At 61.1% G+C, this 17,288-nt stretch overlaps 4 protein-coding genes across 4 annotated transcripts; all 4 read left to right on the plus strand.

Annotated features, from left to right (window-relative positions):
• Positions 1–1,574: 1,574 nt before the first annotated feature.
• Positions 1,575–3,385, plus strand: LOC129637694 (ubiquitin carboxyl-terminal hydrolase 17-like protein 6). The gene has a single exon (XM_055561910.1). The coding sequence runs from the start codon at positions 1,575–1,577 to the stop codon at positions 3,174–3,176; it is 1,602 nt and encodes a 533-aa protein (XP_055417885.1). The 3' UTR covers positions 3,177–3,385.
• Positions 3,386–5,952: 2,567 nt separating this feature from the next.
• Positions 5,953–7,943, plus strand: LOC129637792 (ubiquitin carboxyl-terminal hydrolase 17-like protein 6). Its single transcript, XM_055562070.1, has one exon. The coding sequence runs from the start codon at positions 6,133–6,135 to the stop codon at positions 7,732–7,734; it is 1,602 nt and encodes a 533-aa protein (XP_055418045.1). The 5' UTR covers positions 5,953–6,132; the 3' UTR covers positions 7,735–7,943.
• Positions 7,944–10,684: 2,741 nt separating this feature from the next.
• Positions 10,685–12,495, plus strand: LOC129637695 (ubiquitin carboxyl-terminal hydrolase 17-like protein 6). The gene has a single exon (XM_055561911.1). The coding sequence runs from the start codon at positions 10,685–10,687 to the stop codon at positions 12,284–12,286; it is 1,602 nt and encodes a 533-aa protein (XP_055417886.1). The 3' UTR covers positions 12,287–12,495.
• Positions 12,496–15,251: 2,756 nt separating this feature from the next.
• On the plus strand, positions 15,252–16,853 carry LOC129637696 (ubiquitin carboxyl-terminal hydrolase 17-like protein 6). Its single transcript, XM_055561912.1, has one exon. It carries the CDS (start codon positions 15,252–15,254, stop codon positions 16,851–16,853), a length of 1,602 nt encoding a protein of 533 aa, XP_055417887.1.
• The last annotated feature ends 435 nt before the right edge of the window (positions 16,854–17,288 follow it).

Here is a 17,288-nt window from a genome sequence, read left to right on the forward strand (position 1 = left end):
TCCCCCAAGAACATGTACAGGCGTGCCCTGCACGAGGAAGTGGAGCCACCCACAGCCCGCCCTCATCAGCACCACCCATCTTCCTCTGCCCCATCGTCTCAAATGGACTTACTGCTTACCCCATCCACACCCTCTGAAGAAGAAGGAGGAGGAGGAGGAGGAGGAGGAGGAGGAGGAGGAGAAAAAGGAGAAGAATGTCGATTGCAGCTGCGGGGCAGAGGGAATGGGAAGGTGGCCTTATGCTGGGTGAAATCCGGGCAAAAGAGAGAAAAATCCTGGCTGATCTGGCTTCTCTGTGCCACGGGAAGGAGGCAAGAGGACAGGAAGGGTGTGAGCACTTGGATCATAAATCACAAAGCGGTAGGCTCCTAGAATGGGATGGGGGAGCGGGAGGTGGGAGGGGTGCAATAGGCTAAGGAAGAAAGCAGGGTCAGGGCTCTCCTTTCCTAGTGAGGATCAACAGAATCAACACTTCAGCTACGGTAAACCCGTGGACGGTCAAACCCCCATAGTCCTGGAAGGCAAGCATAATGTCCAGGACGGGAGAGCAAACAAACACACATGTCACACACCGAGAAGGAAAGCAACAGTCATCCTCCTCCAGGAGGGAAACCTTTTTTATACCTTGAGTTATAGCGCATTTTGAGCCCTGGCGTTTGAAAGACGACTGTATGAGTCAACTGGTGTATATAAAATAGAGAAAGAGAATAAAAGCAACAAAAAAAATTACAAAATGAACACAAAATAAGAAAAAAAGTTAAAAGATAAATGGAAAAAAAAAAAACACTCAAAAAACCCGAAAACACCAACCAGAAAAATAAATAAATAAATAAATAAAGGAAGAAAAAAGGCAACGGAGAGAGAAAAGGAGCTGCAGAAATGAATCCAAAGTTGCAGGGAGCCTATGCCTTTCCAAATGAGCTCGCTTTGGATCTTGACCAACGGCCCTGAAGGAAGAAAAGCGTATGTGCCACTCTGTCGGCATGTTTCGGTGCTAGGACCCTGAACGCTAGAAGAGTGTCCAGTGAGAACGCATCGAAATTGGGGAGGGCCTCACTGGAGTGCAAAGTTGAGGCGAGGGTTTATTGTCGTCCGGGGAGGGGTTGTTCAGGCCGGGGTCGGGGGTGGGGAGACCCCTAAAGGGGAGAGGGTCGGTGGGCAGACATATGTGTCCACAAGTGTGTTAGGATGTGAATGGTGAGCCCACGGAAGTCCTGTCCAGCCGGCATTTGTGTGCTGAACTTGGAAGCCCCGCAGTGACTGTCCAGCGGGCAAGGCTGGAAGGCCCAATGCCCCCGAATCATTTGCATCCTGAGCCCTTTGGTCCAGGGGGTCAGGTCGGAAGTGCGTGTGGGGCCCGGTCAAGGGGAATTCCCCGAGAAAAGTGTGGGTGGTTGGATGGCGGGAGTGGGAGTGGCCACGCCCTCGGCCGCCTCAGCCAATGAGGAGCTTGCAGGTGCGGGGGTGGGGCTGTGGGGAAACCCCCAGAGGCCCGAGGGGGCGGGGCCCAGGCCCTTTTTTGGAGCCGGACCGTCTGAGGGAAGGAGGCGTCGGCGTGCAGCTGCAGGTAGGAGATGGAAACCCTCGTGGGCCTCGTGTGCAGAGCCCCGGGCGCTGCTTCTGAGCACGGGGGAGCTGTGTGTCCGTCTCCCTTCGACGTCTTCCCCGGAGGGCAAGGTGGTGGGCCCAGCGCCGCTGGTGCGGATGCCCTTCGGGGACCCTCTGTCCCTGAGGGGCCGTCGCCGGCGCTTGGGCGTCCGCAGCGGGGTGACTTGGCTCCTGGGTCGGCAGGGCTGAGGCCTGGCCAGACAGGCGCCCTGAGTTGGAAGGGGCCGTGGGGGGTGGGGGCTGGGCTTCAGAATCTGGGGAACACCTGCTACGTGAACGCGGCGCTGCAGTGTCTGAGCCACACGCCGCCCCTGGCCAGCTGGATGGTGTCCCAGCCGCACGCCACCCTCTGTCCGGCCCGCAGCGCCTGCACGCTCTGTGCCATGCGCGCTCACGTGACCCGAGCCCTCCTTCACGCGGGAGAGGTGATCCGGCCCCGCAAGGACCTGCTGGCGGGCTTCCACAGACACCAGCAGGAGGATGCCCACGAGTTTCTGATGTTCACTCTGAATGCCATGCAGCAAGGGTGCTTGAGTGCATCCCAGCCGTCGGGCCATGCCTCGGGGGACACCACCGTCATCCGTCAGATCTTCGGCGGGACGTGGAGGTCTCAGATCCAGTGTCTCCACTGCCTCGGTGTCTCGGACACGTTCGACCCTTATCTGGACATCAGCCTGGATATCACGGCGGCTCAGAGTGTGGAGCAAGCTCTGAGCGAGCTGGTGAAGCCCGAGAAGCTGGACGCGGACAATGCCTATGACTGCGGCGTCTGTCTCCGGAAGGTGCCTGCCACCAAGAGGTTGACTGTGCACAGCACCTCCCAGGTCCTGGTGCTGGTGCTGAAGCGGTTCACACCGGTGAGCGGGGCCAAAAGGGCTCAGGAGGTGCGCTATCCCCAGTGCTTGGACCTGCAGCCCTACACGTCTGAGCGGAAGGCAGGGCCACTGGGCTACGTGCTCTATGCCGTGCTGGTGCACTCCGGGTGGAGCTGTGAGCGAGGACACTACTTCTGTTACGTCCGAGCGGGCAACGGCCAATGGTATAAGATGGACGATGCCAAGGTGACCGCCTGTGACGAGACCGCTGCCCTGAGCCAGAGCGCCTACGTCCTGTTCTACGCCCGGGAGGGTGCGTGGGAAGGGGGCGCTGGGCGAGGGGCAGCGGCCCCCGTCGGGGCTGACCCCACAGACCCCGGGCAGCCTGCAGGAGACGCCGGCGGCAGAGCTCCTGGGTCGGAGGAGTCCCCGGGGGACACAGAGGCCGAAGGGATGAGCTTAGAGCAGTGGAGACGCCTGCAAGAACTCAACCGACCGAAGCCGGCCTTGGAGCTCCGGAAGGTCCAGTCTGCCCTGCCTGCCGGCGCAGTCGTGATTCACCAGTCCAAACACGGAGGAGGGAGAAACCGCACGCCGCCCCAACAGGAGCACGAGCGGCTCGACCGTCCCAGCACGGACACCCCGCCTCCGGGGCCGAAGAACGTCGGCAACGGCCCTTGTGCCAGCGGGAGGGCCAGAGCGACCAAGGGGAAGAACAAGAAGCCGCGGCCATCTCTGGGGCTGTGGCGGTAGGTCGGCTCTGACGCACATGCGTGCAGACGCCCAGGCACACGCTGTGTGCGGCACGCCCTGTGTGACGCACCAAGAGTTCCGACGAGGAGCGAGTTCCTCTCGGCCGTGTGCATGATGCAGCCTCCTGGGAAAAGGCAGGGCCTGGAGTGTGCCCGGGGTCTCGCTGTTCACTTGGAACGGGCTCGTGCCTGAGCGGCTGAGCTCTCGAGGGCTGGCTCTGCTGGGAAGTCGCTGGAGAGGATGGGGGGATGGGGTGCACGAGCGGGTCTGGGCACGGGCCGAGGGCCTCGCACTTCCGCGAGGGTGGGAGAGTCCTCTCTGGATGGGACTTCGGGTGTGGGTTTGCCTTTCTTTCCCCGTCTCCGTTCCCTGGCCGCACCGCTGGCCTCGGGTGAGTGGCGCGGCCTGGAGACGCCTCGCAGAACGCCCCCAGCCAGCCGAGCAAGGAGACGATCTCCGGAGCCCTTCGGGGGGGCAGGGAAGAGCGGGTGCAGGTCCACGCACCGACTCCTTCCGGCCGGTCAGGCTCTCGAAAAGGCCCCAAACGTCCGGAGGCGTCCGGGGAGGAGATGGGCAAGCAGTCTTTATGGGTGGCTGTCCTTTGGGAGGCCTCGTGCTACTTGGCAGAGGGTCCGGCAGGAATGAGGCGGGGATGCGTGCGTCCCCGGCACCACGCTCGTCCGCAGAGATCCCTGGGGCTCCATGTCCGGTGCGAGGAGTATGCCGGAGAAGCTCCAAGTGCCAACAAAGGAGAAGCGATCCACAAGGCCGTGAGCACCGCCACCAGGCCGCCCAACCAGTCCCAAAGAAACTTCTCCACCAGCATCGCACTGGTGCCTAAGTGGAGGTATGTCGCGCCACGTTCGTTTCTGAAAGCAAAGGTCCTCCCCGCACTGAGGAAAGACCCAAGCCTACCCTACATCGTGATAGCAAGACAACTGGACTTCCGACTCTGCCCGTCCTGTCTGGCAGAATCAGCCCGCTGGGCCCCGGACAAACGCCTCTGGACGCCAGGAGATGCGGCCGGCCTCCAAAGTGCCTGGGGCGGTGGGGAAGCTGTCCTCCCCTGGCCGCTTTCTCGACTGCCTCATGAGCCCGTGACGCGCTGGAGGGGCACCTGAGGCCCCTTATCGACCACCTCTTGCGTTTTCTTTCTTTTGCTTGGCTGCTGGCTTCAAACCCCAAACCCTCCATCAAACGGCAAACCGGGAATTTGCGATGTAGCATCTCAGACCTCGAGGGGGCAACTCTGGCTCCTGACTGCGCTAGTCGGCGTGGCAAGGAACAGAGAACGTTCCGATGGCTTGTTTCCCCCTCACGGGTACCTACACCGCAATTGCCCTCCACACGTAGAGAGGACAAAGAATGATGCGCGGTATCTTCCCCCAAGAACATGTACAGGCGTGCCCTGCACGAGGAAGTGGAGCCACCCACAGCCCGCCCTCATCAGCACCACCCATCTTCCTCTGCCCCATCGTCTCAAATGGACTTACTGCTTACCCCATCCACACCCTCTGAAGAAGAAGGAGGAGGAGGAGGAGGAGGAGGAGGAGGAGGAGGAGAAAAAGGAGAAGAATGTCGATTGCAGCTGCGGGGCAGAGGGAATGGGAAGGTGGCCTTATGCTGGGTGAAATCCGGGCAAAAGAGAGAAAAATCCTGGCTGATCTGGCTTCTCTGTGCCACGGGAAGGAGGCAAGAGGACAGGAAGGGTGTGAGCACTTGGATCATAAATCACAAAGCGGTAGGCTCCTAGAATGGGATGGGGGAGCGGGAGGTGGGAGGGGTGCAATAGGCTAAGGAAGAAAGCAGGGTCAGGGCTCTCCTTTCCTAGTGAGGATCAACAGAATCAACACTTCAGCTACGGTAAACCCGTGGACGGTCAAACCCCCATAGTCCTGGAAGGCAAGCATAATGTCCAGGACGGGAGAGCAAACAAACACACATGTCACACACCGAGAAGGAAAGCAACAGTCATCCTCCTCCAGGAGGGAAACCTTTTTTATACCTTGAGTTATAGCGCATTTTGAGCCCTGGCGTTTGAAAGACGACTGTATGAGTCAACTGGTGTATATAAAATAGAGAAAGAGAATAAAAGCAACAAAAAAAATTACAAAATGAACACAAAATAAGAAAAAAAGTTAAAAGATAAATGGAAAAAAAAAAAAACACTCAAAAAACCCGAAAACACCAACCAGAAAAATAAATAAATAAATAAATAAAGGAAGAAAAAAGGCAACGGAGAGAGAAAAGGAGCTGCAGAAATGAATCCAAAGTTGCAGGGAGCCTATGCCTTTCCAAATGAGCTCGCTTTGGATCTTGACCAACGGCCCTGAAGGAAGAAAAGCGTATGTGCCACTCTGTCGGCATGTTTCGGTGCTAGGACCCTGAACGCTAGAAGAGTGTCCAGTGAGAACGCATCGAAATTGGGGAGGGCCTCACTGGAGTGCAAAGTTGAGGCGAGGGTTTATTGTCGTCCGGGGAGGGGTTGTTCAGGCCGGGGTCGGGGGTGGGGAGACCCCTAAAGGGGAGAGGGTCGGTGGGCAGACATATGTGTCCACAAGTGTGTTAGGATGTGAATGGTGAGCCCACGGAAGTCCTGTCCAGCCGGCATTTGTGTGCTGAACTTGGAAGCCCCGCAGTGACTGTCCAGCGGGCAAGGCTGGAAGGCCCAATGCCCCCGAATCATTTGCATCCTGAGCCCTTTGGTCCAGGGGGTCAGGTCGGAAGTGCGTGTGGGGCCCGGTCAAGGGGAATTCCCCGAGAAAAGTGTGGGTGGTTGGATGGCGGGAGTGGGAGTGGCCACGCCCTCGGCCGCCTCAGCCAATGAGGAGCTTGCAGGTGCGGGGGTGGGGCTGTGGGGAAACCCCCAGAGGCCCGAGGGGGCGGGGCCCAGGCCCTTTTTTGGAGCCGGACCGTCTGAGGGAAGGAGGCGTCGGCGTGCAGCTGCAGGTAGGAGATGGAAACCCTCGTGGGCCTCGTGTGCAGAGCCCCGGGCGCTGCTTCTGAGCACGGGGGAGCTGTGTGTCCGTCTCCCTTCGACGTCTTCCCCGGAGGGCAAGGTGGTGGGCCCAGCGCCGCTGGTGCGGATGCCCTTCGGGGACCCTCTGTCCCTGAGGGGCCGTCGCCGGCGCTTGGGCGTCCGCAGCGGGGTGACTTGGCTCCTGGGTCGGCAGGGCTGAGGCCTGGCCAGACAGGCGCCCTGAGTTGGAAGGGGCCGTGGGGGGTGGGGGCTGGGCTTCAGAATCTGGGGAACACCTGCTACGTGAACGCGGCGCTGCAGTGTCTGAGCCACACGCCGCCCTTGGCCAGCTGGATGGTGTCCCAGCCGCACGCCACCCTCTGTCCGGCCCGCAGCGCCTGCACGCTCTGTGCCATGCGCGCTCACGTGACCCGAGCCCTCCTTCACGCGGGAGAGGTGATCCGGCCCCGCAAGGACCTGCTGGCGGGCTTCCACAGACACCAGCAGGAGGATGCCCACGAGTTTCTGATGTTCACTCTGAATGCCATGCAGCAAGGGTGCTTGAGTGCATCCCAGCCGTCGGGCCATGCCTCGGGGGACACCACCGTCATCCGTCAGATCTTCGGCGGGACGTGGAGGTCTCAGATCCAGTGTCTCCACTGCCTCGGTGTCTCGGACACGTTCGACCCTTATCTGGACATCAGCCTGGATATCACGGCGGCTCAGAGTGTGGAGCAAGCTCTGAGCGAGCTGGTGAAGCCCGAGAAGCTGGACGCGGACAATGCCTATGACTGCGGCGTCTGTCTCCGGAAGGTGCCTGCCACCAAGAGGTTGACTGTGCACAGCACCTCCCAGGTCCTGGTGCTGGTGCTGAAGCGGTTCACACCGGTGAGCGGGGCCAAAAGGGCTCAGGAGGTGCGCTATCCCCAGTGCTTGGACCTGCAGCCCTACACGTCTGAGCGGAAGGCAGGGCCACTGGGCTACGTGCTCTATGCCGTGCTGGTGCACTCCGGGTGGAGCTGTGAGCGAGGACACTACTTCTGTTACGTCCGAGCGGGCAACGGCCAATGGTATAAGATGGACGATGCCAAGGTGACCGCCTGTGACGAGACCGCTGCCCTGAGCCAGAGCGCCTACGTCCTGTTCTACGCCCGGGAGGGTGCGTGGGAAGGGGGCGCTGGGCGAGGGGCAGCGGCCCCCGTCGGGGCTGACCCCACAGACCCCGGGCAGCCTGCAGGAGACGCCGGCGGCAGAGCTCCTGGGTCGGAGGAGTCCCCGGGGGACACAGAGGCCGAAGGGATGAGCTTAGAGCAGTGGAGACGCCTGCAAGAACTCAACCGACCGAAGCCGGCCTTGGAGCTCCGGAAGGTCCAGTCTGCCCTGCCTGCCGGCGCAGTCGTGATTCACCAGTCCAAACACGGAGGAGGGAGAAACCGCACGCCGCCCCAACAGGAGCACGAGCGGCTCGACCGTCCCAGCACGGACACCCCGCCTCCGGGGCCGAAGAACGTCGGCAACGGCCCTTGTGCCAGCGGGAGGGCCAGAGCGACCAAGGGGAAGAACAAGAAGCCGCGGCCATCTCTGGGGCTGTGGCGGTAGGTCGGCTCTGACGCACATGCGTGCAGACGCCCAGGCACACGCTGTGTGCGGCACGCCCTGTGTGACGCACCAAGAGTTCCGACGAGGAGCGAGTTCCTCTCGGCCGTGTGCATGATGCAGCCTCCTGGGAAAAGGCAGGGCCTGGAGTGTGCCCGGGGTCTCGCTGTTCACTTGGAACGGGCTCGTGCCTGAGCGGCTGAGCTCTCGAGGGCTGGCTCTGCTGGGAAGTCGCTGGAGAGGATGGGGGGATGGGGTGCACGAGCGGGTCTGGGCACGGGCCGAGGGCCTCGCACTTCCGCGAGGGTGGGAGAGTCCTCTCTGGATGGGACTTCGGGTGTGGGTTTGCCTTTCTTTCCCCGTCTCCGTTCCCTGGCCGCACCGCTGGCCTCGGGTGAGTGGCGCGGCCTGGAGACGCCTCGCAGAACGCCCCCAGCCAGCCGAGCAAGGAGACGATCTCCGGAGCCCTTCGGGGGGCAGGGAAGAGCAGGTGCAGGTCCACGCACCGACTCCTTCCGGCCGGTCAGGCTCTCGAAAAGGCCCCAAACGTCCGGAGGCGTCCGGGGAGGAGATGGGCAAGCAGTCTTTATGGGTGGCTGTCCTTTGGGAGGCCTCGTGCTACTTGGCAGAGGGTCCGGCAGGAATGAGGCGGGGATGCGTGCGTCCCCGGCACCACGCTCGTCCGCAGAGATCCCTGGGGCTCCATGTCCGGTGCGAGGAGTATGCCGGAGAAGCTCCAAGTGCCAACAAAGGAGAAGCGATCCACAAGGCCGTGAGCACCGCCACCAGGCCGCCCAACCAGTCCCAAAGAAACTTCTCCACCAGCATCGCACTGGTGCCTAAGTGGAGATATGTCGCGCCACGTTCGTTTCTGAAAGCAAAGGTCCTCCCCGCACTGAGGAAAGACCCAAGCCTACCCTACATCGTGATAGCAAGACAACTGGACTTCCGACTCTGCCCGTCCTGTCTGGCAGAATCAGCCCGCTGGGCCCCAGACAAACGCCTCTGGACGCCAGGAGATGCGGCCGGCCTCCAAAGTGCCTGGGGCGGTGGGGAAGCTGTCCTCCCCTGGCCGCTTTCTCGACTGCCTCATGAGCCCGTGACGCGCTGGAGGGGCACCTGAGGCCCCTTATCGACCACCTCTTGCGTTTTCTTTCTTTTGCTTGGCTGCTGGCTTCAAACCCCAAACCCTCCATCAAACGGCAAACCGGGAATTTGCGATGTAGCATCTCAGACCTCGAGGGGGCAACTCTGGCTCCTGACTGCGCTAGTCGGCGTGGCAAGGAACAGAGAACGTTCCGATGGCTTGTTTCCCCCTCACGGGTACCTACACCGCAATTGCCCTCCACACGTAGAGAGGACAAAGAATGATGCGCGGTATCTTCCCCCAAGAACATGTACAGGCGTGCCCTGCACGAGGAAGTGGAGCCACCTACAGCCCGCCCTCATCAGCACCACCCATCTTCCTCTGCCCCATCGTCTCAAATGGACTTACTGCTTACCCCATCCACACCCTCTGAAGAAGAAGGAGGAGGAGGAGGAGGAGGAGGAGGAGGAGGAGAAAAAGGAGAAGAATGTCGATTGCAGCTGCGGGGCAGAGGGAATGGGAAGGTGGCCTTATGCTGGGTGAAATCCGGGCAAAAGAGAGAAAAATCCTGGCTGATCTGGCTTCTCTGTGCCACGGGAAGGAGGCAAGAGGACAGGAAGGGTGTGAGCACTTGGATCATAAATCACAAAGCGGTAGGCTCCTAGAATGGGATGGGGGAGCGGGAGGTGGGAGGGGTGCAATAGGCTAAGGAAGAAAGCAGGGTCAGGGCTCTCCTTTCCTAGTGAGGATCAACAGAATCAACACTTCAGCTACGGTAAACCCGTGGACGGTCAAACCCCCATAGTCCTGGAAGGCAAGCATAATGTCCAGGACGGGAGAGCAAACAAACACACATGTCACACACCGAGAAGGAAAGCAACAGTCATCCTCCTCCAGGAGGGAAACCTTTTTTATACCTTGAGTTATAGCGCATTTTGAGCCCTGGCGTTTGAAAGACGACTGTATGAGTCAACTGGTGTATATAAAATAGAGAAAGAGAATAAAAGCAACAAAAAAAATTACAAAATGAACACAAAATAAGAAAAAAAGTTAAAAGATAAATGGAAAAAAAAAAACACTCAAAAAACCCGAAAACACCAACCAGAAAAATAAATAAATAAATAAATAAAGGAAGAAAAAAGGCAACGGAGAGAGAAAAGGAGCTGCAGAAATGAATCCAAAGTTGCAGGGAGCCTATGCCTTTCCAAATGAGCTCGCTTTGGATCTTGACCAACGGCCCTGAAGGAAGAAAAGCGTATGTGCCACTCTGTCGGCATGTTTCGGTGCTAGGACCCTGAACGCTAGAAGAGTGTCCAGTGAGAACGCATCGAAATTGGGGAGGGCCTCACTGGAGTGCAAAGTTGAGGCGAGGGTTTATTGTCGTCCGGGGAGGGGTTGTTCAGGCCGGGGTCGGGGGTGGGGAGACCCCTAAAGGGGAGAGGGTCGGTGGGCAGACATATGTGTCCACAAGTGTGTTAGGATGTGAATGGTGAGCCCACGGAAGTCCTGTCCAGCCGGCATTTGTGTGCTGAACTTGGAAGCCCCGCAGTGACTGTCCAGCGGGCAAGGCTGGAAGGCCCAATGCCCCCGAATCATTTGCATCCTGAGCCCTTTGGTCCAGGGGGTCAGGTCGGAAGTGCGTGTGGGGCCCGGTCAAGGGGAATTCCCCGAGAAAAGTGTGGGTGGTTGGATGGCGGGAGTGGGAGTGGCCACGCCCTCGGCCGCCTCAGCCAATGAGGAGCTTGCAGGTGCGGGGGTGGGGCTGTGGGGAAACCCCCAGAGGCCCGAGGGGGCGGGGCCCAGGCCCTTTTTTGGAGCCGGACCGTCTGAGGGAAGGAGGCGTCGGCGTGCAGCTGCAGGTAGGAGATGGAAACCCTCGTGGGCCTCGTGTGCAGAGCCCCGGGCGCTGCTTCTGAGCACGGGGGAGCTGTGTGTCCGTCTCCCTTCGACGTCTTCCCCGGAGGGCAAGGTGGTGGGCCCAGCGCCGCTGGTGCGGATGCCCTTCGGGGACCCTCTGTCCCTGAAGGGCCGTCGCCGGCGCTTGGGCGTCCGCAGCGGGGTGACTTGGCTCCTGGGTCGGCAGGGCTGAGGCCTGGCCAGACAGGCGCCCTGAGTTGGAAGGGGCCGTGGGGGGTGGGGGCTGGGCTTCAGAATCTGGGGAACACCTGCTACGTGAACGCGGCGCTGCAGTGTCTGAGCCACACGCCGCCCCTGGCCAGCTGGATGGTGTCCCAGCCGCACGCCACCCTCTGTCCGGCCCGCAGCGCCTGCACGCTCTGTGCCATGCGCGCTCACGTGACCCGAGCCCTCCTTCACGCGGGAGAGGTGATCCGGCCCCGCAAGGACCTGCTGGCGGGCTTCCACAGACACCAGCAGGAGGATGCCCACGAGTTTCTGATGTTCACTCTGAATGCCATGCAGCAAGGGTGCTTGAGTGCATCCCAGCCGTCGGGCCATGCCTCGGGGGACACCACCGTCATCCGTCAGATCTTCGGCGGGACGTGGAGGTCTCAGATCCAGTGTCTCCACTGCCTCGGTGTCTCGGACACGTTCGACCCTTATCTGGACATCAGCCTGGATATCACGGCGGCTCAGAGTGTGGAGCAAGCTCTGAGCGAGCTGGTGAAGCCCGAGAAGCTGGACGCGGACAATGCCTATGACTGCGGCGTCTGTCTCCGGAAGGTGCCTGCCACCAAGAGGTTGACTGTGCACAGCACCTCCCAGGTCCTGGTGCTGGTGCTGAAGCGGTTCACACCGGTGAGCGGGGCCAAAAGGGCTCAGGAGGTGCGCTATCCCCAGTGCTTGGACCTGCAGCCCTACACGTCTGAGCGGAAGGCAGGGCCACTGGGCTACGTGCTCTATGCCGTGCTGGTGCACTCCGGGTGGAGCTGTGAGCGAGGACACTACTTCTGTTACGTCCGAGCGGGCAACGGCCAATGGTATAAGATGGACGATGCCAAGGTGACCGCCTGTGACGAGACCGCTGCCCTGAGCCAGAGCGCCTACGTCCTGTTCTACGCCCGGGAGGGTGCGTGGGAAGGGGGCGCTGGGCGAGGGGCAGCGGCCCCCGTCGGGGCTGACCCCACAGACCCCGGGCAGCCTGCAGGAGACGCCGGCGGCAGAGCTCCTGGGTCGGAGGAGTCCCCGGGGGACACAGAGGCCGAAGGGATGAGCTTAGAGCAGTGGAGACGCCTGCAAGAACTCAACCGACCGAAGCCGGCCTTGGAGCTCCGGAAGGTCCAGTCTGCCCTGCCTGCCGGCGCAGTCGTGATTCACCAGTCCAAACACGGAGGAGGGAGAAACCGCACGCCGCCCCAACAGGAGCACGAGCGGCTCGACCGTCCCAGCACGGACACCCCGCCTCCGGGGCCGAAGAACGTCGGCAACGGCCCTTGTGCCAGCGGGAGGGCCAGAGCGACCAAGGGGAAGAACAAGAAGCCGCGGCCATCTCTGGGGCTGTGGCGGTAGGTCGGCTCTGACGCACATGCGTGCAGACGCCCAGGCACACGCTGTGTGCGGCACGCCCTGTGTGACGCACCAAGAGTTCCGACGAGGAGCGAGTTCCTCTCGGCCGTGTGCATGATGCAGCCTCCTGGGAAAAGGCAGGGCCTGGAGTGTGCCCGGGGTCTCGCTGTTCACTTGGAACGGGCTCGTGCCTGAGCGGCTGAGCTCTCGAGGGCTGGCTCTGCTGGGAAGTCGCTGGAGAGGATGGGGGGATGGGGTGCACGAGCGGGTCTGGGCACGGGCCGAGGGCCTCGCACTTCCGCGAGGGTGGGAGAGTCCTCTCTGGATGGGACTTCGGGTGTGGGTTTGCCTTTCTTTCCCCGTCTCCGTTCCCTGGCCGCACCGCTGGCCTCGGGTGAGTGGCGCGGCCTGGAGACGCCTCGCAGAACGCCCCCAGCCAGCCGAGCAAGGAGACGATCTCCGGAGCCCTTCGGGGGGGCAGGGAAGAGCGGGTGCAGGTCCACGCACCGACTCCTTCCGGCCGGTCAGGCTCTCGAAAAGGCCCCAAACGTCCGGAGGCGTCCGGGGAGGAGATGGGCAAGCAGTCTTTATGGGTGGCTGTCCTTTGGGAGGCCTCGTGCTACTTGGCAGAGGGTCCGGCAGGAATGAGGCGGGGATGCGTGCGTCCCCGGCACCACGCTCGTCCGCAGAGATCCCTGGGGCTCCATGTCCGGTGCGAGGAGTATGCCGGAGAAGCTCCAAGTGCCAACAAAGGAGAAGCGATCCACAAGGCCGTGAGCACCGCCACCAGGCCGCCCAACCAGTCCCAAAGAAACTTCTCCACCAGCATCGCACTGGTGCCTAAGTGGAGGTATGTCGCGCCACGTTCGTTTCTGAAAGCAAAGGTCCTCCCCGCACTGAGGAAAGACCCAAGCCTACCCTACATCGTGATAGCAAGACAACTGGACTTCCGACTCTGCCCGTCCTGTCTGGCAGAATCAGCCCGCTGGGCCCCGGACAAACGCCTCTGGACGCCAGGAGATGCGGCCGGCCTCCAAAGTGCCTGGGGCGGTGGGGAAGCTGTCCTCCCCTGGCCGCTTTCTCGACTGCCTCATGAGCCCGTGACGCGCTGGAGGGGCACCTGAGGCCCCTTATCGACCACCTCTTGCGTTTTCTTTCTTTTGCTTGGCTGCTGGCTTCAAACCCCAAACCCTCCATCAAACGGCAAACCGGGAATTTGCGATGTAGCATCTCAGACCTCGAGGGGGCAACTCTGGCTCCTGACTGCGCTAGTCGGCGTGGCAAGGAACAGAGAACGTTCCGATGGCTTGTTTCCCCCTCACGGGTACCTACACCGCAATTGCCCTCCACACGTAGAGAGGACAAAGAATGATGCGCGGTATCTTCCCCCAAGAACATGTACAGGCGTGCCCTGCACGAGGAAGTGGAGCCACCCACAGCCCGCCCTCATCAGCACCACCCATCTTCCTCTGCCCCATCGTCTCAAATGGACTTACTGCTTACCCCATCCACACCCTCTGAAGAAGAAGGAGGAGGAGGAGGAGGAGGAGGAGGAGGAGGAGGAGGAGGAGGAGAAAAAGGAGAAGAATGTCGATTGCAGCTGCGGGGCAGAGGGAATGGGAAGGTGGCCTTATGCTGGGTGAAATCCGGGCAAAAGAGAGAAAAATCCTGGCTGATCTGGCTTCTCTGTGCCACGGGAAGGAGGCAAGAGGACAGGAAGGGTGTGAGCACTTGGATCATAAATCACAAAGCGGTAGGCTCCTAGAATGGGATGGGGGAGCGGGAGGTGGGAGGGGTGCAATAGGCTAAGGAAGAAAGCAGGGTCAGGGCTCTCCTTTCCTAGTGAGGATCAACAGAATCAACACTTCAGCTACGGTAAACCCGTGGACGGTCAAACCCCCATAGTCCTGGAAGGCAAGCATAATGTCCAGGACGGGAGAGCAAACAAACACACATGTCACACACCGAGAAGGAAAGCAACAGTCATCCTCCTCCAGGAGGGAAACCTTTTTTATACCTTGAGTTATAGCGCATTTTGAGCCCTGGCGTTTGAAAGACGACTGTATGAGTCAACTGGTGTATATAAAATAGAGAAAGAGAATAAAAGCAACAAAAAAAATTACAAAATGAACACAAAATAAGAAAAAAAGTTAAAAGATAAATGGAAAAAAAAAAAAACACTCAAAAAACCCGAAAACACCAACCAGAAAAATAAATAAATAAATAAATAAAGGAAGAAAAAAGGCAACGGAGAGAGAAAAGGAGCTGCAGAAATGAATCCAAAGTTGCAGGGAGCCTATGCCTTTCCAAATGAGCTCGCTTTGGATCTTGACCAACGGCCCTGAAGGAAGAAAAGCGTATGTGCCACTCTGTCGGCATGTTTCGGTGCTAGGACCCTGAACGCTAGAAGAGTGTCCAGTGAGAACGCATCGAAATTGGGGAGGGCCTCACTGGAGTGCAAAGTTGAGGCGAGGGTTTATTGTCGTCCGGGGAGGGGTTGTTCAGGCCGGGGTCGGGGGTGGGGAGACCCCTAAAGGGGAGAGGGTCGGTGGGCAGACATATGTGTCCACAAGTGTGTTAGGATGTGAATGGTGAGCCCACGGAAGTCCTGTCCAGCCGGCATTTGTGTGCTGAACTTGGAAGCCCCGCAGTGACTGTCCAGCGGGCAAGGCTGGAAGGCCCAATGCCCCCGAATCATTTGCATCCTGAGCCCTTTGGTCCAGGGGGTCAGGTCGGAAGTGCGTGTGGGGCCCGGTCAAGGGGAATTCCCCGAGAAAAGTGTGGGTGGTTGGATGGCGGGAGTGGGAGTGGCCACGCCCTCGGCCGCCTCAGCCAATGAGGAGCTTGCAGGTGCGGGGGTGGGGCTGTGGGGAAACCCCCAGAGGCCCGAGGGGGCGGGGCCCAGGCCCTTTTTTGGAGCCGGACCGTCTGAGGGAAGGAGGCGTCGGCGTGCAGCTGCAGGTAGGAGATGGAAACCCTCGTGGGCCTCGTGTGCAGAGCCCCGGGCGCTGCTTCTGAGCACGGGGGAGCTGTGTGTCCGTCTCCCTTCGACGTCTTCCCCGGAGGGCAAGGTGGTGGGCCCAGCGCCGCTGGTGCGGATGCCCTTCGGGGACCCTCTGTCCCTGAGGGGCCGTCGCCGGCGCTTGGGCGTCCGCAGCGGGGTGACTTGGCTCCTGGGTCGGCAGGGCTGAGGCCTGGCCAGACAGGCGCCCTGAGTTGGAAGGGGCCGTGGGGGGTGGGGGCTGGGCTTCAGAATCTGGGGAACACCTGCTACGTGAACGCGGCGCTGCAGTGTCTGAGCCACACGCCGCCCCTGGCCAGCTGGATGGTGTCCCAGCCGCACGCCACCCTCTGTCCGGCCCGCAGCGCCTGCACGCTCTGTGCCATGCGCGCTCACGTGACCCGAGCCCTCCTTCACGCGGGAGAGGTGATCCGGCCCCGCAAGGACCTGCTGGCGGGCTTCCACAGACACCAGCAGGAGGATGCCCACGAGTTTCTGATGTTCACTCTGAATGCCATGCAGCAAGGGTGCTTGAGTGCATCCCAGCCGTCGGGCCATGCCTCGGGGGACACCACCGTCATCCGTCAGATCTTCGGCGGGACGTGGAGGTCTCAGATCCAGTGTCTCCACTGCCTCGGTGTCTCGGACACGTTCGACCCTTATCTGGACATCAGCCTGGATATCACGGCGGCTCAGAGTGTGGAGCAAGCTCTGAGCGAGCTGGTGAAGCCCGAGAAGCTGGACGCGGACAATGCCTATGACTGCGGCGTCTGTCTCCGGAAGGTGCCTGCCACCAAGAGGTTGACTGTGCACAGCACCTCCCAGGTCCTGGTGCTGGTGCTGAAGCGGTTCACACCGGTGAGCGGGGCCAAAAGGGCTCAGGAGGTGCGCTATCCCCAGTGCTTGGACCTGCAGCCCTACACGTCTGAGCGGAAGGCAGGGCCACTGGGCTACGTGCTCTATGCCGTGCTGGTGCACTCCGGGTGGAGCTGTGAGCGAGGACACTACTTCTGTTACGTCCGAGCGGGCAACGGCCAATGGTATAAGATGGACGATGCCAAGGTGACCGCCTGTGACGAGACCGCTGCCCTGAGCCAGAGCGCCTACGTCCTGTTCTACGCCCGGGAGGGTGCGTGGGAAGGGGGCGCTGGGCGAGGGGCAGCGGCCCCCGTCGGGGCTGACCCCACAGACCCCGGGCAGCCTGCAGGAGACGCCGGCGGCAGAGCTCCTGGGTCGGAGGAGTCCCCGGGGGACACAGAGGCCGAAGGGATGAGCTTAGAGCAGTGGAGACGCCTGCAAGAACTCAACCGACCGAAGCCGGCCTTGGAGCTCCGGAAGGTCCAGTCTGCCCTGCCTGCCGGCGCAGTCGTGATTCACCAGTCCAAACACGGAGGAGGGAGAAACCGCACGCCGCCCCAACAGGAGCACGAGCGGCTCGACCGTCCCAGCACGGACACCCCGCCTCCGGGGCCGAAGAACGTCGGCAACGGCCCTTGTGCCAGCGGGAGGGCCAGAGCGACCAAGGGGAAGAACAAGAAGCCGCGGCCATCTCTGGGGCTGTGGCGGTAGGTCGGCTCTGACGCACATGCGTGCAGACGCCCAGGCACACGCTGTGTGCGGCACGCCCTGTGTGACGCACCAAGAGTTCCGACGAGGAGCGAGTTCCTCTCGGCCGTGTGCATGATGCAGCCTCCTGGGAAAAGGCAGGGCCTGGAGTGTGCCCGGGGTCTCGCTGTTCACTTGGAACGGGCTCGTGCCTGAGCGGCTGAGCTCTCGAGGGCTGGCTCTGCTGGGAAGTCGCTGGAGAGGATGGGGGGATGGGGTGCACGAGCGGGTCTGGGCACGGGCCGAGGGCCTCGCACTTCCGCGAGGGTGGGAGAGTCCTCTCTGGATGGGACTTCGGGTGTGGGTTTGCCTTTCTTTCCCCGTCTCCGTTCCCTGGCCGCACCGCTGGCCTCGGGTGAGTGGCGCGGCCTGGAGACGCCTCGCAGAACGCCCCCAGCC

The sequence above is a fragment of the Bubalus kerabau genome, chromosome 23 (genome assembly GCF_029407905.1).
Source record: "Bubalus kerabau isolate K-KA32 ecotype Philippines breed swamp buffalo chromosome 23, PCC_UOA_SB_1v2, whole genome shotgun sequence".
NCBI classification, from domain to species: domain Eukaryota; kingdom Metazoa; phylum Chordata; class Mammalia; order Artiodactyla; family Bovidae; genus Bubalus; species Bubalus kerabau.

Coding starts and splice junctions, on each gene's coding strand:
- LOC129637694 (XM_055561910.1), top strand. CDS start 1,575: ATGGAAACCCTCGTGGGCCTCGTGTGCAGAGCCCCGGGCGCTGCTTCT.
- LOC129637792 (XM_055562070.1), top strand. CDS start 6,133: ATGGAAACCCTCGTGGGCCTCGTGTGCAGAGCCCCGGGCGCTGCTTCT.
- LOC129637695 (XM_055561911.1), top strand. CDS start 10,685: ATGGAAACCCTCGTGGGCCTCGTGTGCAGAGCCCCGGGCGCTGCTTCT.
- LOC129637696 (XM_055561912.1), top strand. CDS start 15,252: ATGGAAACCCTCGTGGGCCTCGTGTGCAGAGCCCCGGGCGCTGCTTCT.